Source organism: Mirounga angustirostris, unplaced genomic scaffold (genome assembly GCF_029215605.1).
Source record: "Mirounga angustirostris isolate CCGP_5_RB_7025 unplaced genomic scaffold, mMirAng1.0.hap1 SCAF_3, whole genome shotgun sequence".
In the NCBI taxonomy this organism is placed as follows: Eukaryota; Metazoa; Chordata; class Mammalia; order Carnivora; family Phocidae; genus Mirounga; species Mirounga angustirostris.
The window spans coordinates 125375813-125401845 of NW_026991711.1; the positions used below are offsets into that span (position 1 = coordinate 125375813).

The 26033-nt window shown below is 41.4% G+C and overlaps 1 protein-coding gene across 8 annotated transcripts in view; it reads right to left on the reverse strand.

Annotated features, from left to right (window-relative positions):
• Nucleotides 1-26033, reverse strand: part of RBMS1 (RNA binding motif single stranded interacting protein 1) — a 209500-nt gene that overhangs the window by 17046 nt on the left and 166421 nt on the right. For all 8 annotated transcript variants that reach the window (XM_045868764.3, XM_045868763.3, XM_045868766.3 and 5 more), the window contains exons 4-6: nt 22493-22584; nt 12982-13139; nt 10898-10977 (exon numbers count right to left, since the gene is read on the reverse strand). In XM_045868764.3, the coding sequence (XP_045724720.1) occupies nt 10898-10977; nt 12982-13139; nt 22493-22584 (330 nt within the window). The remainder of the gene's footprint in view (nt 1-10897; nt 10978-12981; nt 13140-22492; nt 22585-26033) is intronic.

Here is a 26033-nt window from a genome sequence, read left to right on the forward strand (position 1 = left end):
CAGAAAGAGAGAGAGCACAAGCAGGGAGAGTGGCAGAGGGAGAGGGAAAAGCAGGCTCCCTGCCAAGAAAGGAGCCCAACATGGGACTTGATCCCAGGACCCTGGGATCATGACCTGAGTTAAAGGCAGACGCTTAACCGACTGAGCCACCCAGGCGTTTGGAAATGAGATGTTTTTAACATAGTTGTTGGCTCCTTGTTTTAGGGAAATGGGAGTGCCCGGTATTCCATGTGAGGCAAAATAAAATTCTAATAGCTTCTTTTCTCTGTTAAAATTCTCTTTGGTCTATTTAGCAGCTGAAACTTTTATTGAGTACCTACTATGCACAAGGTATAGAGTTAAGAACTAGGGATACAACTGTGGATAAAATAGGGTCTTATTTCATAGGAGCTTTTGCGATCTAATCAGGAAGGAGAGTATACGACATCTCACGAAAACCCATTTAGCTGTTTATGGGACAGAGCACTGTTTTGAGAGATGCCTGTTGTTAATAAAAATGCCACCCAAAAGTGAAATACTTCTGCTACTGAAAGAGCTGTATTTCTTTTACAGTATACCTGGTATTTCATGTTCCTGGATTACATTATGAGGAAAACTTTATCCCTATAAGTTCTTGGTATCTGATTCACTACATGAATTGTACCATGTGTTCCAGGAAAACAACTATGTGAAGATTTCTTTGATATTTATGTTACCATTAAGCTGAGCAAGTGTTAGAGGATTTCAGTTAGATTTCTGAATTGAGAGGCGCCTGGGTGGCTTCAGTCGGTTAAGCGTCTGCCTTCGGCTCATGGGATCGAGCCCCACGTTGGGCTCCCTGCTCAGCGGGGACCCTGCTTCTCCCGCTCCCCGTCCCTGCTCGTGCTCTCTCTTGCTCTCCCTCTCTCTCAAATGAATAAACAGAACCTTAAAAAAAAAACAAAAACAAAACAAATACACCCAGATCTGTGTCATGGCTCACTTATTTTTAAGTATGTGGGAGACTGTTACAAAATGAGTGTTGCTTATTTGATTAGCATATCCCATGGCTTATATCAAACCAGACCAAAAGTCTCCAGAGTTTATGTTTTGAAGCCTAATACACAGATTCCAGGTTGAAGATTGGGAGATGCATGGGATGTCATTTTGTTCTACACATCAGATCCTTCAGGTGGCCTCCTTGGCTGTTCTTTTTAGGAGGGAGATACTAAGGAGGACTGACATGCAGAAACAGAAGCACCATGAATACTAGTAATATGACTATGATCAATAGGTAAATTTGGGCGTATTAACTTCAAAAAATTAATATACAACAGTCAACCCTTATCTTCTATATGGTCAATTTTCTAAATTAGCAATTCTTTACCTTATTGTGCAAAACAGTAATTGCTAAGAGTCCTAACAAATGATTCATGACTCAAGATATATTCCTGTATTAAAGTGATATAAAAATTATACCAAACTACTCATAATCAATTGATTTTGTCAAATATGCAGAGTATTCTCAGCTGAATTGCCCCTTACTTAATCACCATCTTTTGGGTTTGTAAAGGGTATGCCTCAAATGTCTTGTGAGATCTCTCAAGTCAAATTCTCATTACCCAAGATAGAAAAGTTACTTTCTTGTTCATCAGAAGCAACAGGAACGTTGGTTAAAAAGCTTAACTACTATAGTATAACCTTCAGCAGACAATGCCACAAATGCAAACACTGATCTGAAATTTTCTGGCACCTCCTGAGAGCCATCTAAATTAATGGCATTGTAGGATTCTCCAACATGCCCGCAATAGGGCTTTGTGAGTGGGATGATCTTTTACAAATGCCTGGTTTTGTGGCATTAACAATCCCTTGTAAGGGACTATGAGCTTATATGGGTGATGCCCATGCTGATTCACTTCACATCTCTACCATAAAGTTTGCTTACCTATCTTCTGAAGCTCAAACTCTATAATTATTTAGGCTCAAATGTCTTCCCCCTTGATACCCACACTAAAAGTCACTTCTAGAATGCCTGCTTTGACTAAACACTATAGCTCATAATTTGACCTCCTGGAAGGCTTCCTCACCATCTAATCAAATGGCTCAGAGGACTAGAGTTCTCTGTAGTTTGTAACCGAATGGACCTTTTCCTCACTGTGTTCTAACAGCTGGAGAAATTGCTACTTCCAAACTCCCATTTTTCTAGTTAAGCAGTATTTCTCCTAATCAACATTCTGTAAAACGTGAACTGCCCTCGATAGAAGCTTTTCCATCAGTTGTGGAAAACCAGCCCACTCAGCAACTGTAATTAGCTTTCTTTCTGATAATGTTGCCTACTTTCAAAATTCCTCAACTAGCAACATGCAAGGAGCTATCTGGGGCTCTTCAACGATTTCAATGTAGGGATCCAATACATTTTATCCATTTTTTGTGTGCACGACATCACTTCCTTTTTAGCCTCCTCTTTGTTTCTAGCCAAATCCTGTCCTGTCCAAGCACCAGCTACAGCTCCAGCTTCTCTCCACAGATGTATGTGCTCTCCTCCTTTCCTGATCCTTATAGAGCAGTTCCATCTCTCACTCAGCTTTCCCTACCAGTAAAATCATGATTTAAATCAGGTTAAATAAAAAACAAAAATATAATCCTTCCCCATCACTCCAACTTAAATATTTTAATGTTCTGTATTTGCTGCTTTTCTCAGTTTTTATTTTTCATATTTACAACGATAGGTCTTTTTCTCCTACCCTTTACATTGTGGACTTTCCCTATCTGGTTACAGAATCTTTTTCTTTTTTTTTTTAAAGTGTTACATAAGGTTCTGTTTGGGATTATGTATAGTTTCTTTGTTATTATAACGAACACTGTATGAACATCTGTGTGTATATCTTACTTATCTCTTTAATCCCAGTGCCAACTGCTAAATTGGTGGTCAGACTGTATGGTAATTAGAACACTGGCTCTGGACTAGTCTCCCTGGTTTGAAATTTCACTTTGCCCTTTATTCCTTTGTGATGAATATTCCAGGCGAATTATTCAATGTCTGAGGTTTCATATCTGTGGGATGGGGAAAGTAACTATACTTATTTCAGAGGGTTGTCACAATTCACAAAGTATTTAGAACGGGTGAATGCACATTAGCTATTGTTTCTATACTGGGACAGCAGGAGGAACTCAAATTTTTGATTTATGGTTCTTCCTCTTTGAATTATTAAGATAAATTCTCAGGAGAGGGACTTTTGGTTTATAAAAGTTATAAACATTTTTAGAGACTGGCCTGTTTTTCACGGAATTTTATTTTGTGAGATTTTTAACAAGCTGGCTAGGGTTGCCGCCTTGGCTTCACACACAATGAAGAAATGTTCAAGTTGTAGTTAAGGATGAAGGTGCTGGCAAATGCCTTTGAGAAAACTGTTTCCTGGTACTCTGACGTCTCCCACCCAAGGTCCTCATGCTTTAATAAAATTTTACTCTGCCATTTATTGTTCCTCCCTGGCAGAACCCGAGGTGAAAAGGTGTCGAACCGATGCGAGGAACATGCTGTGGGCTGACTGTGATCGGCGGGGACAACAACTGTTCAAAGGCAGGCGCAGCACAGGGCTGGCCCGGCACGCCGAGCATCTTAGGCGGAAACGCTGGCCCATTTCCAGTTGTGATTCCCTTGTTACTTTTGAAAAACCAGATTTACCCTCCATGCTAGAGACTGAGTTTGAGTTTGAGATCTGCAAGACAGCCCTCTCCCCACTGGCCACCCTCGAGCGTTCGAGCACTTTTGCTCTCACGGCAGCGACTGCTCCTAAGATGCATGCAGCCCCTGGAGCCTCCGTGTGCACATGACGCACGTTCAGATTCTGCTCTTTGTACACACTGGGTAAGGGAGCCAGGAACACACTGCAATCCCAAAGGTGGGATCACATTGTCTTAAATGTACCAGGAGCATCACACATGGCTTCAAGCGTTTCTTTTATCCTAGAGCTTAAGACAAACATTCAAAACCAAAATGGACAATAAACACCCTTGAAAGATTTTCCGCCTTTCTGCTAGAGTCAGTTTCTCCTCTAAACATTACCTTTTCTGCCTCCTGGCATAGGACAGTGCCCTAATGATATCACCTATGGACACAGAGTTACAAAATGTGGGCAAGAGCAGTTTTCAAGCCTTGCTGGGCACATATACCCAGTCTGAAAAGTCAGAGTAACACAGAAACCAGATGTCAAACAAGCTGAGGCCTTTGGCCAGAGGTGGCTAGCAGTTACGCACTTCATTGGAGGGCCTCCATGACGGAGGAAGCTTTGGGCTGTGGCAGATGGTACCAGTGCAGTACCAAGAATCTAACGACTCACAGATCTGCTGACTAGACACATCTTCTTTTAAAAAGTTCTCTGCCCTTAGCACATAGGAACTTACTCAGACTCCATTAATGTCACAGAGAAGTTCAGAAAGATGGGTAATCACACTGTCTCCTCTAACATGAACACACATGTGGACTTTGTCTACGGGTGTGTGGGTGTGTGTGTGGGGGGGGGGTGGGTGTGGGTGTGGGTGTGTGTGCGTGCGTGCGCGTACATGCCTGGCCCCTGCCCACCCCCCCAACAGGGAAAAACAGCAGGCACAGGGCAAGCAGCTCTAGCACAGTTCTAGCTAACATGCCGATGTGCATTAATTAGTCTTCCCAGAGACTGTTCTCTCTTTCAGGCAGGTATAGGAAGGGCATTTTCTTAGAAAAAACCATGAATCATGACCATGAGTGACAGTGTTTTTGCCTTGGACATGTCTCCTAATTTGGACATCTGTTCTAACTAACTAGAACTTCCCATCCCTTGTTACTGACATTCACTGTGTGGGAAACCACCACCCTACTATTTCTCCATAACAGAATTTTTATCAAGCAGATATTAAGTTGTTTTAAACCTCTATGGAATTCACCTAGATTGTCTTACAAAGTAGTCGTTGGTTCTTTTACCCTGAATGGGGACCTTCCAAGCAGATCTGATTTACTGCAAACCAGCTCACACTCAAAAGCAAGATAAAAACCAAGATAAATCCAAAGAAAGGACAATGCTTCCACATTTTCAGGGGGAAAAAAATGAGAGATTATATGGGAAAAGATAAGAAGGAATGGTCTCATGAGTAATTTTTTTCCCAACATAAACCATTATGTATATTTAAGGAAGATCCTGCTAGAAGACAAAGCCTCTTTGAAAACACGGTAACATCAGGCACAAAAGCACAAGATTTTTAAAAAGCAATTTCAGAGAAGAGATTGCACGAAAAACTGTGATGTGGATTTTCAGAGAGCTTTTACAAACATGTACGACATTATGTACCATTCCCCAGGACAGGGTGGGGTGTGTCCGGCAGGGGAGGACCAAGCCACTTTGCTCTGGTATGAAAAGAGCATGTTGGCAGGAAGGCAGGTGGTCCATGAGAAGTGACAACTCCTGCTTAGCCGTTTGGAGACTTTCTAAAGACTGTTACAAGTGAAGATGAGTTCACTGTTCAGTTTGTTAATTTTCATAAAGTATCTTTTGGGGAGTTGTATCTAACGTGGGTTTCTCTTCTGTTCTTGGTGCCAATGTCACAGGCAAATTGCCAGTCATGCAAGAATCTGAGCGCCCTGCCGGAAACCGTCCTGGATGATTCTGCTTCTGCCAGCTAAACAACGCGCATCATTGACGAAACCATTCTCTGACTATATTTATGAAATGTTATGTCTGCTTAGCAATGAACCTACATCATTTAAGGTGAAGGCTCATTCAATTTACCCTGGCCTGCAGTATTTTTGTTTTTCATCTGGTTCTACTGAAAATAATATATACATTTCAAGAGGAAACCTATGGTGTGGGGTCGCCCTTCAAGTAATTTGAGAGAGCAGCATCTAATCAGCAGACTGGGAGTTAAAGAAAATTCTCGTATTAGGTGTACAAAAAAAGGGGGGGAATCCAGATAAGTTGAAGACCGTTTCAAATTCTGCTGTGGTTCCCAAATCCACTTGGGACTTATTTTGGGGGAAAGCTGAGTTCCCTGGAACAGCGTGCTTCTGAGGCCCGCATTATACACTTCAAACCCCTGCCGAAAGGCAGTTCAAACTTGCTTATATGCAAAGAAGTATCCAGAAAAACGCTCAAAATAGCCATGATTATTTTGACGAGCCCTACATGAAAAATGCTCTTGGAAACCACTTGGTAACCTCTGTTGGTTCTAGGGCGAGGCACGAGCTTTCTGCACCCAGCACAAAATTAAAAATAAAACACAGCTTCTGCTGCCAAAGAACTTGCAGTCTAGCTGGGGACTAACACATCGACGAAATCATGAAATGTTAGAAAACGGCATAAAATTAAGTTCTGATTCAGAACAAAGAGAATGGCCTGATTGCATACCCCCAAGCAGAGACTCTCTTGAGGCAGAAGGAATCTGGTTTCCTACAGTCAACACCTGGCACGACGTGGAAGAAACTGTTCTCTCCTAGTTGCAAAGGTACGGAGAATCCTACAATCCTTTACATGGGGTTTGGAAATCAAGGTCTTTTTTCCCTTGAACAGGTATGACCAACAGTCTTTACACGTACTTCAAAGCAAACAGTTAAATGATACAACCATGAAGTCCTTTGGAGAAAAAAGGAACCTGTTCGACCTCGATCTGTGACACCCTGAGATCTACTTCATTCAGGAAACGGGTAGATCTTATCGCATTTGCGACTGATACAACATCAAAACGACTGCGTGCGGGGATGTTTCTCGTGCTCGAACTTTCCTTGCTGTACATAAAAATGAGCTGAGAATGTCAGGCATCACTGGCGGGTGGCCTCAGCAGCCCTTCTGAGGGACTAATACTGCGGGGTCCTGACACGGATGACATGGGGAAGTGAGGAGAACACCAGGAGTCAGCTGTGCACACGTGTTAACCGCAGAAGCCCCCACCGGGTAGGTCTGACAGAAAGTTCCCACGTATTACGTTTCTCTCGTCTTTACTTGGTTGGAGGGTAAAAACATCGCTTTCTATTTTCCTTCAACTCAAGTGTTGTTGATGGGAAAACGAAACCAACTCAAAAACCGAAAAGGAAGCTCTTGCACAAGGCTGGGTTCCTTGGAAGAGCGTACTCCCCGGTCTTTGATGATCTAGACTCGTGCCTGCAGGCAGTTCAAGCTCACACACAGCCCTGCAAATCGTGCGCGCTCAGGTTGTAGCAGTCCAAGGTAGAAGGGTAGACTGTGGTATCGGATGTACTTACTAATAGGTTCTTCTATGCTGTGAGACTCAACTGGGTATAGAGAATGCAAGTAAATCTCTAACCACAACCACCAGCCATCCAGTTAAGGATGAAACTCTGGAACTACCGCAGAATAGATAGTGAACATGAGTTACCCATGCACAGGCTGGCATGTGGGGGAAAACGGAAATGTCTTCTGGTCTGTGGTCAGCCACCAGCACGCTAGGTGTGAGCACGTAGCGTTGTCCTGGGGATAGTGCAGTGAAGTTTATACGAAACCCACAAACATTTATCGCTGCTTAGTACGGTGGGTGCACTGTGCTGGGATGAAAACAGCAACATGAGAAAACAGTTTCTGCCTTCAAGGAGCTCCCAGTTTAGTAAAGCGACACGTGTGAACATGTTCAGGGCTGGGATACAGGTGTGTGTCCTCAGGGTGCTGTGCACACAGACCAACTGGACCAGAGGGGGCTCTGCCAGGGGGGAGGCGAGCCTGGAACTGAGTCTTGGAGGGCGAGGACTGGAGAGCCGGGTTAAAGGGAACTGAAGGGCACTAGGTTGGAAATAATAGGAGAGGAACGGAGCGGCATGGTGTGCTTGGAATATATTCATAGCTCAGTCCTGGAGGAGGACACACAGTAAGGCAGAGAACAGAGGGAGACAGGACTGAAGAAGTAGGCAAGAGCTCGATCACCTCTGGCCTTCAGTGTCATTCTAGGAGCCTGGGTTTTTTCCGCTATGGGAGGAAGGGGACTTTTAGCAGGAAGGTGATACAGAGGCCTACATTTTATCAAACTCTCTGGCCGCAGTCAGGGAGGGTATCTGGAGGGGAAAGGGTAGCGATCAGGCAGGCAATTACAAGCCTGCCGTAATGGCTTCGGTGAGAGATTCGGGGTTAAGCTAGGCTGTGGTAGGAGGGATGGAGGGGAGATGGTAGATTCTAGAAATTATCAAGAGGAAAAATATAAGGACTTGAATGGCTTTGTATGTGAGAGATGATGGATGGAGGGGAAGGGGCAGCCCAGGGTGATTCAGCCCTGACTTGAGTGCCTGGCTGGATACTGGTCCCACTAACTGAGAAAAGGACAACTGGAAGAGGAGCAGGATTAGATGGGAAGAGGGGCTAGTTTCGCTTTGAAGACGATGGTTGTGTGGTGACTGAGACCAGGCAGCCTGAAGCTCAGGGCAAAGCCAGGGCGGGAGAGGACTGTCTCCGAGTTGTATGAATGTACATACTAGCTGAAACCTTGAGAATGCATGACATCTATTAGAACTGTGAGCCAGAAGTAGGATTCAGGGAAACAGCAACAATTAAGGAGTAGGTGGAAGAAACAAGCCCACAGATGAGAAGAAATTAACGCAGGACGGAAAGAAAATAGAGAGGTGAAGCAGAAGTCAAAGGAGGACGTGTTTCAGAGACGGGTAAGGGACCAGCAGTATCAAGTACAGCAGACAGCATCAGAAAGAGGGGGAAGCCTCCGAACTGGATAATCAGGAGGTTGTTAGCTGAATTGCAACCCCACCCGGCACCCTTCCCCAAAAGAGCCGGAGTCCTAACCCTCAGTAACTCATAATGACAGAAGAGGACCTTATTTACAAATAGCGTCTTTAAAGTTAAAAAGAGGTCATTAGCATGGGCCCTGATTGAATGACTGGTGTCCTTATAAAAAAAAGGGGAAATGTGGACATGGAGATGGACATGCAAAGAGGGAAGATGGAATGAAGAAACACAGGGAGAGGATGCTCACCTACAAGCCAAGGACAGAGGGAGGCCTGCAACAGATTCTCCCTCCATCCTGGCCAACACCTTAATCTTGGACTTTGAGCGTCCAGAACCAAGACAACATATTTCTATCATCTAAGCCACCCAGTTTGGGGTACTTTGTCATGACCGCCCAGCAGACTAATACGGACAGTTTACCATGTGAGACACAAGGAGGAGAAGTCAGGTTGGGGAGGGCTGAGGTGTGAATGGAAGACAGAAATGGGGACTACGCTTTTCAAAGGTTTATGTGAGAAGGGGCTACAGAGGAACACGGTGCTTTAGTTTTAGTTTCAAGATCACAGAAACCTGAATGATCTCAAACACAAATGGATAGATTTCTTCTGGTAAATTGTTTGAAATTTAAAATGTGTTGGCATAAAGTAGTTCATAGTTTTGTTCACTGTATTCTGTGATTTTAAAAATGTCTATTGTAGGGCGCCTGGGTGGCTCAGATGGTTAAGCGTCTGCCTTCGGCTCAGGTCATGATCCCAGGGTCCTGGGACTGAGTCCCGCATCGGGCTCCCTGCTCCTTGGGAGCCTGCTTCTCCCTCTGCCTCTCTCTGTCTCTCATGAATAAATAAATAAATAAATAAATAAATAAATAAATAAATAAATAAATAAATAAATAAATAAATAAATAAATAAATAAATAAATAAAATAAAAATGTCTATTGTAGTCACGGTCACAATTTTTGTTCCTAGTATTCTTTGTGTATTTTCTTGCATTTCTCTACGGTCACAACTTTTGTTCCTAGTATTGTTTGTGTATTTTCTTGCATTTCTCTACTAATCAGTCATGCCAGAGATCTATTATTTTTGAAAATAAAGGTTATTGGTTTTGTTGGGGGGAAAAAAAGAATAAAAGCAAAAGAAATGTGAAATCCTAAGAGAGGGAGGGGATAACTGGCAGAGCAAGGTCCTGATGAGATGTGATCAAGGCCACAGCTTTGGGAGCCCTTGTCCTTGAGACTTTAGGAAGGAGGGAGGCAAGAATGGGGCTGGGTGTGGTCTTTCTCCTTGCTGGGAGGAAACAGGAAGTTGATGGGTGTTTCCACCTGGTGACCTCAATTTTATTCATCAAGTGAGAAGTGAAGTCATCTGCTTAGAGTTGAGAGGGGGTTAAGGGAGAAGTGGGCAGGCTTCGAGGGGAGACTGCAGCCAGGGAAGGATGAGAAAGCTGTGTGGTGAGGACCAGTGATGGTGAGGGTCTGGTCAAGCTGGAAACAACCTTGACCTTCCCGGATGTAACAGGGGCAGAGAAGGTGGCCTGCTGTAGAATTAATCCAGGTTTAGCATTCTGTGAGGCAGGTGTGACTGAGGGATGGGGTACAAGACAAATGAGGATACCGCTAAAATGGAGACCAGATTTGGTGGGGATGGAAAAGAGGTAAAGAAGAACCCCATTGAAATTTGGATCAGGTTTAGTGGGAGCCAAGAATGAGTGTGATCTGGGAATGAAAAGCTCCCAAGGTGTTGTGTTCTTGGTCACGACAACACAAGGCAGAGTGGTAGGAGGAGGTGGCTACCATGGGGTGGACGGAAGGGCCGTAGGGACTGAGGTCCAGGCTCTGTAAGGGGTGCAGGGTAACACAGGCTGAGATCTTCCACAAGAAAGGCAGGAGCTGTGGTGCAGAGTACCATGCGGCTCAGTGGATAAGACTGCAGGACAGATTTACTGAGGCTGGTGGATGGTAGGGGAGGTGGGTTAGAGGAGGTCTGGGCATCTGAGAAGGAGGGGCTTCTGAATGCCTTACAAGTCAGACCCTCCCTCCCACTGGGATGGCTCCCATTCATTTTTAAACACTCAATGTTTGGGAGAAATGCATCTTCAAGTCTTATTTGTAGGGCCAAAGAAATAAATTTTAAGAGCTAGATGAGGGGTTTTTGGTTCTCGATACATCAAGTGCTAAAATTTATACATACATCACATAAAAAATTACTGATAAAATTTTAGACAAACAACATACCAGAAACTCCAGGTGGTGTCTTAATGAATTTTCCATTAAAATGACCAATAACGGCTTCACACTTATCTGTTGATTCCATCCTATTCATCCATCAAAATAAAACACATATTTAGAGATCTCTTAGTTTCAGATTTTGTTTTGTGCATGTGAATACATTCTTAGAGGTTTATCGGATACAAATGAAACTTAGCAAAAATGTGAATCAGAAAAAGTGGGCTTATCCTATCTTTTATCTGCTTTATGTGTACTTCTATAATAAAATGAAAACTTATATCCACAGAGTACATTCTGAATCATATAAGAAATAAATTATATCCAGAGTGTTTAATACCAAGCATATCAAACGTGTAATATTTTTTCTACTTGTTGGAAAACTGACAATCAATACACAATAGCTCTGCTGGTCATGATATGGAATTAAAACAGAAATGCCAGTTCAAAATGAGTGGATTTACTGCTGCCAGAATATTTTTAAAGATGGCCTTTCCTTTCATATATTCACAAAAGGACAGACTCAAAAGTCATGATGAGAATGAGTGAAAAATCACAGGATACTCCTTATACGGTTTTTATATTAACTTTGGGTATAAAGTTAAATTAGTGAAGTCGGTTATGTACTGTCTTTGTCATCCTGGCTTCAGAGGAGTAATTAAAGGATTGAGCCTAACTTTACAATTTATTTTACATCTGCAGGTGGCTAAAAACCTCTGAGAAACATTTCAAGGGAATTACATTATTTTGACTTATTTTTTTTTTTAATGGAAGAAACATTGAATAATCTATTCAAAATGCACCACACTCCTGGACTACCCAGAGAGTTACATCTTGGTTTTAATGGGTAGTAATAGTTTTAAAAAGCAGTAGAATTTAATTGGGTTCCATCTTTGGATACAAAACTGAAACTACTTGATCTTCTTTCAGCACCCCCACAGAGGCGATGATTTTTTAGCTGGTGCTGAGCTTTTCATTATTTCCCCCAGATCCTTTTAAACAACGAAGTGTACACTGGAAATCCAAGTTTTGGTGACTTTCCACCTATAGAAATTTTAGTTTCACCTTAAAATTATCTGACCTAACAGAAAGAGCAATCAACTAAAAGCCAGAAGAACCAAGTACTAGACTTTGCTTCATTACTTGGCAGTCTGGTGACAATGGAAACAGCTCTTCTTTGACTCGATTTTCTTATACATAAAATAGTGAACAATGCTGCCTTTGTCGATTTCACAGGTCTGTGGGAGATGTGATTGTCATCAAATAGGGTGTTGTATATGAAAGTAAAATATGAGCAGTTTTTCTTCCAAAATCAAAGTCAACACATAGACATTATCTGTTCCTGCACAGTACTAACAGGTTCCTAAATAATGGAAAATCAGTTTTTATACATGGGCTTGTAGGTTAGAACTATGTCAAAACTCAAAGCACTTTCTGTTTGAGAATTTTCTTTTAGAAACAAAATTAACCGTTACACTAAAGTATCCTTTCCGGAGAGGAAGGGATAAAAATAAGCTGGAAGAAGTGAGGGCACTTTAGATAGATCTGTGACATTTTGCTTCTTAAAAAAGAAAAAAAAATCTGAAGCAAAATTATAAAATGTTACAATTGGTGTAGCAACTGGTGGTTAGAGAAGTGTCCTATTATTGTCTTACTCTCTGAATGATTGAAATAAGCTAATTCACTGACTTTATTTATGATGAATCAAATTTCCATCAAATGGGAAAAGCCATACTGATTTATTTATGAAATTCAGGAACCTGTGATTGTTATTTTTAAGAAGTTACAGGCATCCTGATCAAATTAATCAAAACATTAAGGACACATATTTTCAAAACTAGTGCTCATGTGATAGTTCCTTGCCCTGAGTCACCAAATATTTAGTGTCTTCAGGTTCAAGAATCCTAATGAACTTCCAAAATATCTGAAAAAAAAAAAAAAATACAAACCAATATTTACACATTTAAATTCATGGTGCAACTGGGCTCCCATAACCCTGGCTTAAATTCTCTCTTCTCGCTCAACTTTTATTTTGCAGGAAACTCAGGAGAGCTATTGTCACTGACATAGTAAAGACAGAGCAGCGTGCTTACCTAGCAAAGCCAACACCACGACTTGTACCACTGGAATCACGTAGTATCCTTGTAGAAATAACTTGTCCAAATGGTTTGAGCATATTTTCAAGTTCTTGCTCATCCATGGACAGTGGCAAATTAGAAATATATAGGTTAGTAGGATCTTGTTCCTGTTGCTAAAACAGAACAGAGAATTGTCCATTAATTTCCAATGGAAGTTGAAATACTGATGTTAACACAACACACCTACTTTGACTGAGCCACTCTCTTGGCTCAGGTCCTTTTAGAGTGCTACCGAGAGCGAGTGTGGGAGCTACAGAACACTCAAGTCACCTTGCACACTTGAAAACAGTGTCAGGAGCTTAGGCAATCTGTGCAGGTCGGACGGGATTCTGCAGAGCCGTTCTCAGCCCATTTGGAAATGCAACTGCAGGCACGCGCCACGGAGCTGGAGAGGGTACCCTCATGGAACCACACTCTCAGCTGTTTGCAGCGCTCCCAAAATAACCAACGTCTCCCCTGAGACTATTTTTAGGAGTCCGTTTCAGGCACACTAGGCTATTACTGTCAATAATTCAATCCAGAGACACACAACGGATTCTGGACCAAGTCATCTCAAGTCCAGTGGGGCTTTGTCCCAATTCCCCTCTTCTGCTCCACAGCAGGGTCCTTACTACTTACTTTGGCATTCTGATCACCCATGGGGAAAGGAGAGCCCAGAAATGAACAAAAAACAAGTAAACTCAAAGCCATATATAAAATGATAAACTCTAGGCGGAGCAAACTTTAGAACCAGCATAAAGGTGAACTCAGGAGTCCGTGGGGGAGGGGAGCTTCGCTAAACCCTGGCTACTCAAAGAATGATCCAGGGCCAGCAGTGATGGGATTACCTACAAGCCCCTCCCAGACCTACAGAAGCAGAAGCTGCATTTTAACACGATTTCCAGGTAATTCATATGCATATAAAAGTTCAAGAAGCAATAATTAGATCATTCCCCACTCACCTTTCCTTGGCTGAGATAGAACCAGCTGAAACCAAAGATACGCAACTGAATTTTCTGAGAACCAGTAACTGCTATGTATATTTAGTAAGAGTATGGTGTTAAATCAGAGAAAAAGCTTATATGACAACTGGAATATTTTCTGACCAAGTCAAAATTCACTTCTGCAGTGGTGAGATTAGAACAGTCTTAATTAATTTTAAATCAGGCTTTCCTTTGATTCTATTAACCAAATGTATCTTCACATATTGAGCTATGCAGGCTTACGATTTTTCTTCAATAAGCACAATTAGTAAAGTCATTAACTGATGTTTTAGCATTAGGCAACAGAACAGCACACTCATTATATTTTAGATTTCCAAAATGCACAGAACTTTAAAAATATATGTGGAGCATATGCATATTTGAATTGTACAAAGTCTCTACTTTCAAATTTATCCTGTTGTTAATTAAACCTGAAATGAAATCTGTTCTTTCATATAATCTGCAAGTAAAAGCGCATATTGACCTTTCATACTATACGTACCTGGTAAGATTTAAAATAACAGTCTGGTATCCTAGGGAATGACAAATGCCTTGGTATTCCCAGGCATTCAAGTTATCAGACCCAGAGGAACTATGGGTAAAAAGTACTGTCCCCATGACCTCCCGCTTCAGATCAGAGGGCAGCAGCATGTAACCAGGCCAGGCCCAAAGGGGTGCAGCAAAGGCTCCAGGCCCCGGTGTCCCTGAGGTGTCCCTGGTGTGTGGCAGTGGGGATGGACACGAGAAAAAAATTAAAATTTTCAAATGTTCAATAGTAAGCCGAATACTTAACCTCATTCACCCTTCACAGGCTAAACAAAATGGTATCTATCTTTGCTTTTAGCTAAAATTAGATCAGTTCAATGTAGGATGGCTGATTATCTTATGCTGAACAAAACCTATCTTTATATCTTTAATGTACAAAAATCGGAAAGTGATTTAATAAATACAAAACAGTAACAGATAATGTGTTTGAAAATATAAGGAAAAGCAAAATGGTCTGAGGTATTAAAGCTTTCAAGTGCTTCTGAGGTAGGGTGAGAGGTAAAATCTCTCCTTACCTCCATTTCACTCACTACCTCTGCCAAATTGGCCCGATGAATCGCACAGCTCCTCGATTAGTCACCTCATGTTGGCTCTACCCTCCCAAGTCCCCAAAGATTTCCTGTGGTGCAGAAGACTCTATTTGTTCCTGTGTTAGTCTGGTCCTTAACTGGCAAGTACACATGGAGTCCTTTGTCTCTGAGGGTGGGTGCTGATGAGCCCTGGAGCCTCATACAGTCAAATGATATTTACAGGGCATCTCATACATCCCAGATTCGCCTAAAATAACCTTGACTCCAGTCCCGTCCTCCAGCTGCTTACAGTTAAGTAGGGGAGAGAGAAACACATGCGGTAAGTGCTTAGGCCACAAAAATATCTAATCCCCAAGTGTCCGTGTCTTCTCATTACCATACATTCATAGTGAATGGAATATATAAGCCTTGTAGTAACTGGGGGGTGGCTCTCGAATTTAGTTACTTTAAAATCAGTGACAACCATAACTGTTTTATTACATACAATGTTATGTCTCAAAAAACAATTATTCTGTAAATTATGGGTGGCCAAACATAAAATGGGGCCAACAGGCCTCTTTATATCCATCCTCAGGCATGGAAAAGGTTCAATGGCTTCTCTAACAAGTAGAAAACTAGCTCCCACATTGGCCGTGAGAGGGATAAATGGCCACTGATGTTCACTTGAGTAGAAAAGCAGGGCTCAGAGGTCCCGCGTGGTGTAAAGCACTCAGTCAGGCGGGTGCAACTCACAATGGGAGGAAGGATGGGGGAGCTTGTCTTGGGAAAGGCAGGGAAGAGTTTTCAGAGGGCATGGCACTAAGTTGAGATTTGAGAAACAAAGAGAAATCATGAGGCTGAACCCAGATTGTGAAAGGGTATCTAAGGAGTTGGATTCTATTTGCCAGTTCCTGCTGCTAAACTTTTCCACTTCAGCATTGCCAACAGCAGGAAGGACTATGTACACTGAAGAGTCGCCAGGCAATGGCCAAAGTAGCCTTAGCACAGTACAATTTTTTTGGAAGTCTTGTGCTTTATCTTAAAAAAAAAAAAAAAAAAAGTCACGTAAATTTTGCAATCTACTTCCTAACTCTTTAGATTTGTTTTAATATGGGAACGATGCTTCTGACCTCATACTTTCAAGTAATACTGATAAGTTCAGGGAGAGAAGCCAGGCTTATCCTGTGATTTCATGTACTCTGGTGGGTGAGTGGGGAACAGGAGGAAGGAGGAACTGTCGTCCACCAACTGTAGTTAGAAAGCCATGGTCTGACAAATGAGGGGAGCTTCTGGAGGCATGGAAGCAAGGAAATGGTACCATCAAGCCTATCTTATGAGAAAAATCTCTGAATCACGCTTAGTCAGATTCAGAATAAAGCTGGGAACCCCCTAATTAAAAAGCGTTAAAACCCTCCTTGGACAAAGATAAGGCATAAAAAATGTTATGTAAGAAACATATACTGTAAATATTGTGGGGCTTTCTTTTTAAGTTACAATTATAACCACTAAATGACTGATATTTAAGAATGTTCAGAGGAGAATTTGTCATATGTGAAGTATTTTTATTTTTATTTATTTATTTATTTAAAGATTTTATTTATTTATTCATGAGAGACAGAGAGAGAGAGGCAGAGGGAGAAGCAGGCTCCCAAGGAGCAGGGAGCCCGATGCGGGACTCGATCCCAGGACCCTGAGATCATGACCTGAGCCGAAGGCAGACGCTTAACCATCTGAGCCACCCAGGCGCCCCATATGTGAAGTATTTTTAAAAAGGTTTAACAATGTAGGTACAAAATACTTTCTAAATCTATGTTTTAGTTGCTTGTATGATTAAAATATTAATAAAATAGTACATTCTTTAAAGTCCTGATTCAACTTGAAAGTTTACGATGAAGAAAAAAATAAGTACTAAAATCAGAATCCAGAAAGAAATTGAGCTCTTAACCCATTCTTTGATAAATAGTGAGCCAAAGTAGACTAAACACGAGTACATATTTCCTATGATTTGAATGCATTTTTTTCAACAGCAACAACTCAGTCAATTAATTGGTTTTTCATTTGGGATGACCTTTTAAAGCTAATGTTATTTATTTTTCTCATCAAATGGTCGACTTATCCTGCAAACATCGACCACAAAGTTGTAATAATTAAAAAAGAAAAAGAAAGAAAGGAGCAGAAACTCCAAGCTGGCACACTGGCCACAAAAATATCTAATCCCCAAGTGTCCGTGTCTTCTCATTACCATACATTCATAGTGAATGGAATATATAAGCCTTGTAGTAACTGGGGGGTGGCTCTCGAATTTAGTTACTTTAAAATCAGTGACAACCATAACTCTGTTTTATTACATACAATGTTATGTCTCAAAAAACAATTATTCTGTAAATTATGGGTGGCCAAACATAAAATGGGGCCAACAGGCCTCTTTATATCCATCCTCAGGCATGGAAAAGGTTCAATGGCTTCTCTAACAAGTAGAAAACTAGCTCCCACATTGGCCGTGAGAGGGATAAATGGCCACTAATGTTCACTTGAGTAGAAAAGCAGGGCTCAGAGGTCCCGCGTGGTGTAAAGCACTCAGTCATCATCTGAAAGAAATTAACAAAAACCTCCCTGTGCATGTGGAATGGTTCCTAAAACGCAAGAAAGGGACTTGGCAGGAAGACCAGACATCTGTTTTCTCTTGTACTGAATAGGTTCACCAACCAGCCAATAGCTGCTCACAGGCATGTGAATGCAAACTGCCTGAAGCGTGGTGGACTCCATGTGGAAGGGGGATTAAACTCCTGCTCGTTTGACTGCCTATTTACTGAAAAGAAATGTGCTAGCTTTACCACCGGGCAAATAACATACGACGATCCACTGACTCCCAGCAGGCCTTAAGAGGCACTGCTGAAAGGCCTATAGAGGTCATTTTTTAACAGGTATTACCAATGTTGATTTGAGTTTTAAGTCCTTTTAGCTGGATATCTGAGTTTTGCTCTTTTTGTAGATTCTGAGCCTTCTGTTCTAAAAACAAACACATCTGAAAGGAGGCCAAGTTTAATAGCAATAGGCATGGACCTAAGCCTTTGGGAAAACCTTTTGGTAAGTTTCCTCAGGGTACTCTTTGGACAGAGCTCAATAAATATAACTTTTGAACATCCCATTCTTAATTCTCAATATCTGCTCAAGCTAGGAAGAAAGTTTTTCTCTCACTGAGTTGGCTTCTTTGGCCATCAACAAAGCAAAGATTTAGTATCTACCCTATGCCAGGTACCAAGAAAGGTACTGAAAGTTAAAACATGAATAAGAAACAATCACTGCAGCTGAATGCTCTCCACCTGCAATTTTTCAATTCAGTTTTGAGTATCTGTGGAATCCTTTTTCAACCCAGGATAGCCAATGTGTCAAACAATATTATATTCTCCTTCACCCAAACCCCAATCCACCCCCCACCACCCTGATGACTTCCCTAGTAAAATGTCCCTTAATTTTTTCTAATTACTATGTGGCAGGGTGAATTTTCAAAACTTTATGTAGTATCCTGGTTAATTCACTAGCAAAAAGTGGATGGCAATGGGTCCCTTATCACTCAACATGGGAGCCAGACCTAATTCTTTTAAAAAGTGTCTCCACAGAAAGTGCATGCCAGGCTCCCCTTTATCTGGATAGCATGAGGGGGTTAAGTCAATTCCAAATCCTCAAATCCATGGTGCCATGGAATAGAACAATGGACCCTCTAGCATTTGAAATATCTTTTGTCACTTTAATGATACAATAAAAAAGAAATCAGGTCCAGGAAACTCAGTCGTTCTACAGAGACGTAAAGAAATTCACCAAGTGCAGGCTGTTGGCACACTGCCAGCCATCTCTGAACCTGTGTACCGTTCCTTCCCTACCGATGATGTAGAAAGGGATCATTTTTCCTAGCCAATTTACAGTCCCAAGTCTCCTAAGGAGGCCTCTGCACGGTGCTCATTATCCATCCACAGGAAAGTGGCATTCAGAGCGCACCGCTGACACGTCAGGGAGGGCCAGTCTATGTCCAGTCCGGCGCTGACCGAATGCAGTGTAGAGAGTTCTTCAGAACAGTGGACATTTAATAGACTATGCTGCTTCCTATCACTGGCACTGAGGCGATATCTAGGTAAGTGTTCTTAGGGCTGCTTTAAATAAGGCCACTGCATTTGTAACAGGTCGTTAAAAGAGCTCTCTTTCTAACCTTGTTTCAGCAGAAGCCACAAAACAATGGCTGGCACTCCCACATTCCAGAGTGAGAAACCAGACCACCTAAAGAGAGGCGGCTGAGAACTGGTTTGGGATGCTTAGCTGACCACCCACCTCCACCTGCCTATGAGAGACTGGAGAGGCTGAGAATGAAAATGTATGTGGAGAGAAACGCTGATGTGTTCTGAGTCTCACCGTGTGGGCTGCTTGCCTATCACTGCCAGGCAAGCAACAGGGGCTTGAACAGACCACTCAGGAGGCTTGCACGGTGTCCCATGGAGCTTGGCGGATACAATGGATCGATGTCTGACTTCAGCCTGAGGAATCTAACAGGTGAAAGGCTGGCTGAAGGGGCCTAAAAGTGTGGGTGGTAGGTACCTACTTCTCCCACAGACAGGTGCCAAACGTAGATCAAAGGGGGGCCATGCAAGTAGAATTGGCCCAGGGTAATACGTTACATCCTTCCTTTCAAGAAGGCTGCCCTGGAGGGCAAGGAGGTCCCAGCCGAAAGGGGCTGAAGACAGACCCTTAGATTATCGGAGCTGAGGCATATATTCACTAGTTTCAAGGAACCACAGGAGAAAGATCAATTAGAGGTGGTGGTAGTGGTGTAAGAGACCTCTGAAAAATGCCCAAAGCATTCCACGAGGGAAAGCATCACCTCTCTGGCCAGGGAAATCAGCACCAGATTACATCACTGTCAGGTCAAGAAACTCTCCAGCCCATACCCTGTTCCAAGGGGGGAGTGTTAGAAATCACAGCTACCCAAGTTGATAGAAGAGCAAGAAAAACATAAGTTTGGGAAATAGGAAAGAAACTAATCAAGCTCCCATTCCTCTGTAGGCTTATTATGACTGAGAGCAGACCTGAGCTGGAAGATGGGTGAAACTTCAACGTGATACTTAAAATTTCATCAAAAACAAGGGTGCCTGGGTGGCTCAGTCGGTTAAGCGGCTGACTCTTTTTCAGCTTAGGTCATTATCTCTGGGTCCTGGAATTGAGCCCCACACATTGGGCTCCGCACTCAGCAGGGAGTCTGCTTGAGATTCTCTAACTCCCTCTGCCCCTCCCCCCCCCGCAAGATCAATAAATCAATCTTAAAAAAAAAAACTTCACCAAAAACAAACAAACAAACCTATCAGGATTGGGCATTTAAATTACAGGCATCATACATGTTAACATCGGTAATGTGTTCTTAAAAATGAGACATCCAGGGCGCCTGGGTGGCTCAGTCGCTTAAACGTCTGCCTTCGGCTCAAGTCATGATCCTGAGGTCCTGGGATCGAGTCCCACACCAGGCTCCCTGCTCAGTGGGGATCCTGCTTCTCCCTCTACCTGCTGCTCCTCCTGCTTGTGCTTGCTCTCTCTCTCTCTAATAAATAAAATCTTAAAAAAAAAAAAAAAAAAAAAAAAGACATCCAGCATCCAAATGTTAACCAGGGTCCTATTTCACATTTTTTCAAATAAGAAAAAACCATAATGTATTACACATTAATCACCACCCCCAATTTCCTAAGATGTAATTAAATACTTATTTTCCTATTTTGAATGTGACCTGTTATGTTGTATTGGGATATAAACCTTTAAAACATTGCCTCTTGATCACCAAGTGATCAATATGGTTGTTAGCAGACAACTGCTGTGTAAGCTGTGATTTCTTTCAGCACCAGTGACATCCAAGACACATATCCCTTTTGCTGACTCTCAGCACTTTTCATATGACCTCTGCATGTGATTCTGACATTTTACAAACTTATTTAGAATGTAACTTGAGACTCCCTATACAACATCATCTTTAAAATCCTGTACTGAGGTTGGTGTAAATACATACAGAAACGGCTGAAAATGTGTTGAAAGATAATTACATTCCATGAAGTTTGGATATAAAAAATCAAGAGGCATTCTACTGAAAAGAAAAAAAAAATTAATGAGAAAGACCAGAAGTGAAGGGACTTTTTAAGATAATGAGAGTGGCCAGAAAAGTCATGGGACCTGCCCTGAATTTTATCCATGAGAGGAGGAAGCAGGAACTTCACAGAACAGAGGAAATGGAGAAAGTAGAGGGAAAAATAGAGCTGTTTTCTGATTGTGCCTTGAAAGTCCTGCTTATAAAATGGATGGGGACCCACTGTTTACAGAGGCAGGTTAAACATGCTGTAAATCATTACGCAACACAAATACTGCACAGTCACAATTAAATATACTTAAAACCCTCATAATCACGGTCTTCTAACAATGCCACAGGGAATTACTCTATAGCGTGGACAGATAATCGGAAAATCGTGGTGCTTAATATTTATAGTTTCTATTTATTTTAACTTCTTACTCTGGAGTTCAAGAAAATCTAAAATATGTACAACTCAATTCAAAGCTTTAAAAATAGTTAAAGACTACTTTAGAAAGGTGATCCCTTTCACTAATTCCTGAAATCATTATTTATGATTTCAAATAAGAAAGAAACCATAATGTATTACACATTAATCACGGTAAATTCTTTGAGTCACGGTAAATCTCTGGTGTGGTTCCTATGCATGCGTCCTTCAGGAGCCTCAAGGTCTTAGCAGGTAACTTATCTCTTTACCAGAGTCCTTGAACTTCCATAAATTCTCCTTCCTTACGGAAATGTGAATGCTCCTGAGGGAATGATCACATGCTACTATTCAGAAGCAGCAGAAGTAACAAAATTACTTTCCTTTGTGCTTAAAGAAGACAGAGAATAAAAATTATTGATCTTTTATAAAGAATACACAAAATATCAAACTGGTGAGTTTCAGGCTTCAAGGACCACAAGTGAAAAAAAAAATGCACTGAATTACATGAGTATCTTTAGAAGTGCGCTACGGGCACTAGGTGTGACATAACCCAAGTTTACATTTGGACAATAGGAAGACTGAGGGCATCAACCCTGCTTCAACAACATTCCTCTTCCAGAATGCTAAAAGTTCATCAGAAACAAGCTTTGAATAAAGCCATTATAGAACCAGTAGAGAGTAGATTCATACCCCATAAATAACCAGTGTCTAAACATGTATGACTTTTGTACAGATTTGAAATAGCATCTGTAGCTTCCTCTGCCCTAAACTACGACTGAGGATGTGGAGGCCCAGGGCAGGCGTCCAGAAGGAATAAGCAAGGTTAGCCAGGATGGAGGGAGAATGCCAACACTGATGGGCAAAGCGCCATGCCAGGCTTCAGGATGAAGCCAGGGGCCAGAGAAGTTACTACTGGCTCTCGACTCACCTTTGCCATTTGGGCTTGAACCCCACTAGCCTTCAGGGCAGACACAGCTTTCTGGGCTGCTGCAGGACTGTCGAAGTCGACAAAACCATAACCTGAAATGCAAAACATACTTACTTATTAAGCCATTATTTTGTGATAATGAAAAGAGCAAAAGACTGACTCTTTGGTTCCCGATGCAGAGGCAGCAGAAACGAAAACCCTGACGTCCTGACAGGTGTCTGGTGTTACCACCTGCAATGCAGCCTCCTCCTCAGGCTGTCTGCCCCTGTTGTCTCTCATGAGCTGGACAGATTTCCCTCCAAAGTCAAAAAACAAACAAACCAAAACAAAACCTCAAAGCCCCAGTTTTCCCTTTTTCTCAGGTGTCTTGCTTCCTGAAGAAAATGACATCGACGTTAACCAACCAAAGTAAAAAAAAGGAAAAAAGGAAAAAAATCAACTTCAGAGAAATAGCATTTTTAATGATTGGGTGAGAAAGATGGAGCAATCATATGAAACTTAACAAATAACAGGAAAAAAATTTATGTTTATTCCACAGACTAAAATTCATTTTTCAAATAAACTAAGTATAACCATGAAATACCCCAAACATAAAATAATCGCAATTTCAGTACCTGATTAAAAATATGATTACTTATTTACTTAAAATACACATGATATCCCTTCAAATAAAGAAAGGAGTAAAAATGCCTCCAGATATCCAAAAGAGCTGCTTCAGCAGTTCATGCCCTAACAGCTAAAAACAAAATACAAATAAACGAACAAATAAATAATCTCCTAAAAGAGGCTCCGGTTCAAAGCTTATTTATTCATAGCTTCATAAACATTTTTAACAAGCTGGTCAGCTAATCCCTGGCCACACTAAGTCAAAAGCAGGAAACTAGGAGAAAAAAGGTGTCAGGGTAAGGGTAGGGCTGCTACAAAATGAGCATATGGATGGTACCTAGCAGCAAAAACTAGCAACAAGCAATAAAAGAGGAAAACTATACAAAGAAGAGGACTTAAGCAGCCTGAGAGCATAGGCCATCGCTGATTTTTCGCTGTGATCACTCTTAAGTTACTGAGAAAACGTTAAATCATATTTAACACATATTTAACATATTTAACACATTAAAAGATCAGCGTACCAGGTAAAAATACCAACGGAGATTTTATTGGAACTCAAGCCCTATTACTCTAAAATAAACTTTAAATGAATAAGAATATTTTGAAAAACAAAAGCACTGGTTGGAGGCTGCACAGAGGGGCCAGTCCTATCACTGATTTCTAGATATTGTAAAGAGAGAGTACTTCTGACGGAAAAGTACTAGTGTCCAGACAGACAAACATACCTATCAACAAGGCCAAACACAGAGCTTGGCAAGGGGTCAAAGGTTGGTTTGCAGTATTAGTACCAAAAATACTGTCTGGTAACAAAACATGTTGGTATGAAACAGAGTAAACTATCAATTATAGAAGCAGGTGTTTCAGCAGAGATGCGTTAAAGCTGAAATGAGCAGCAGCTTCCTTCTATTACTTGGAATTGGACTGAAATAAAGTCTAATTTGATTTGGACAGTGGAGAAACAGCCAGGTTGGAAAAAGAGAAGCTGGCTCAGGTAAAAGCAGAGAATGCTGCTCAACAGCCGCCTCAGGAATTAGAGTCAACACGGTTTGAGCGTTTTTAGAAACCTGTACGTTAATGCTAATATGCAACCCTCTGTGGGGACACACACACACACACACACTCTCACTCTCGTACATACTTTATCATCATATACAACTTCAGCAGGCCATAAATGAATACCCAACTACAATGAAATGATGTCACTCCCACTGATGGATATTTGAGTGTGGTTCCCCCCACTCCCACCCACAATTTTGCTATTGTCAATAAATTACAAAAAACAGAAGATCTCAATTTTGATGTAATTGTGGTTGAACTTGTTACCAGTCAAGTACTATTAGTATCGTTTTATCTGTTATTTTTTTATTAGGAAAAATCTATAATGGTTGCATTTTAGTTGTTTACATCCTTTTCTGGCCTTTTCTAACCACATAGCCATTTCAATAACTATTTGCTGGAAACAAATATAACGGGTGGGCATGCAACCATGTGCTCTTTTGTTTTCTTTATTACTTTTCAAGTAAATATAAGAGTATATAAAACTGAGTTACAGGTTCTATGGGTTTCATTAAATAAATGAGTATAAAGGTATTTTTGAAGGTAGGATTCACAAAGTAATACAGCACCCTTTCACTGGATCCCCAGAAGGACTCTCCTCAGGTCTTAGGACAAGGAACAGTTATGGTACTCCTGCTGGTTGGATTTTCCTCCACATTGTAATGACTAAACCATGGGAATAGCGATTTTTTTTTTATTTTTGCTTTGGCCATTAGGAAACCCAGGCCATTTTTGTAGTAACCTGAGAATTCCTGCTCTTACCCCTATCTTCCCATTAGTCAGCTTTATCCTCACCTATTTTAACTTCGTGTGTGTGTGTGGCATTTAAGTGCATGTGTTCTAGTCTTGTATGTAACTCTGTAAGCATTAATAAATGGATCAATCCGTGTCACAGTTGATACTTTGTAAGCTTTTTTTGGTCCTGAATCGCCAATTATACCAGTGTTAGAAAGTGTTTAAATACCTTTAGTTGGCTAAAACCTGACAAAAATTGATATGCAGAAGAGCAAATGACTCATAAATTTTCAAACTTAATAACTAAGGTACATGTTATTCAGAGCAATGTTTCTTCCAGTGTAATTTTCTTTCTTGGAGAGGCTCCAGAATATGCTTTGTGACAAAAAAATGTTCTGTGACCTCTAAAGTCTCTAATTTTCAGGTATAAAATTCTTTGATATAGTCAACCTCAAAAAATTACTATATAACATGTGAACTTTCCATTTATGTGAATACTCTATAATCTCTTATGCGTTATCTATCTATACGTATCCATCAATTCATCCATTCACCTATGTACCTTCTCAAGTTATCAATGGCTAACATGTTGTCTTTATTATGAGGTACGTTGTGTTATTTCTTCTCATTTGTCCTAAAATTACTTTTTTTCAGGAGCTCTCTCATTCTGCTTCCAGGATTTTATAAACCCATTTTGCCCCCTTGGTCCCCTCACTCACTCACCCACCCACCCACCCACCGTAGATTCTGACATCTGTCTATTCCTGTGTGAGACAAAGAGCCCTAAAAGGTTCCTATGATTGCCCTCACACAAGGCAGTATCTCCTGAGACTCATTTTAAGAGAAGGTCTCCAGGACATGTGCTGTACAGACAATCAACTCTGAATTATTCCTTCCCTTATTTATTTTGAAAGCCCCACAAATCTCTCCACTTATCTCTGAACACTTTCCAACCATGAAGGGTTTGTTATTATGGTAATATGTCCAATTTTGCATGAGTACATTTTACTTACACCTTTTCTATATCGTGTTGTGCATTTTGTGGAATTTTGGTTCTAGGGAACAGGCTCTCATTGGAGAAGAGTGTACGATAGGTAGGGATTTTCAGAACAGGGGCGTGGGGAAGAACTCAGCTAGGGAGTCC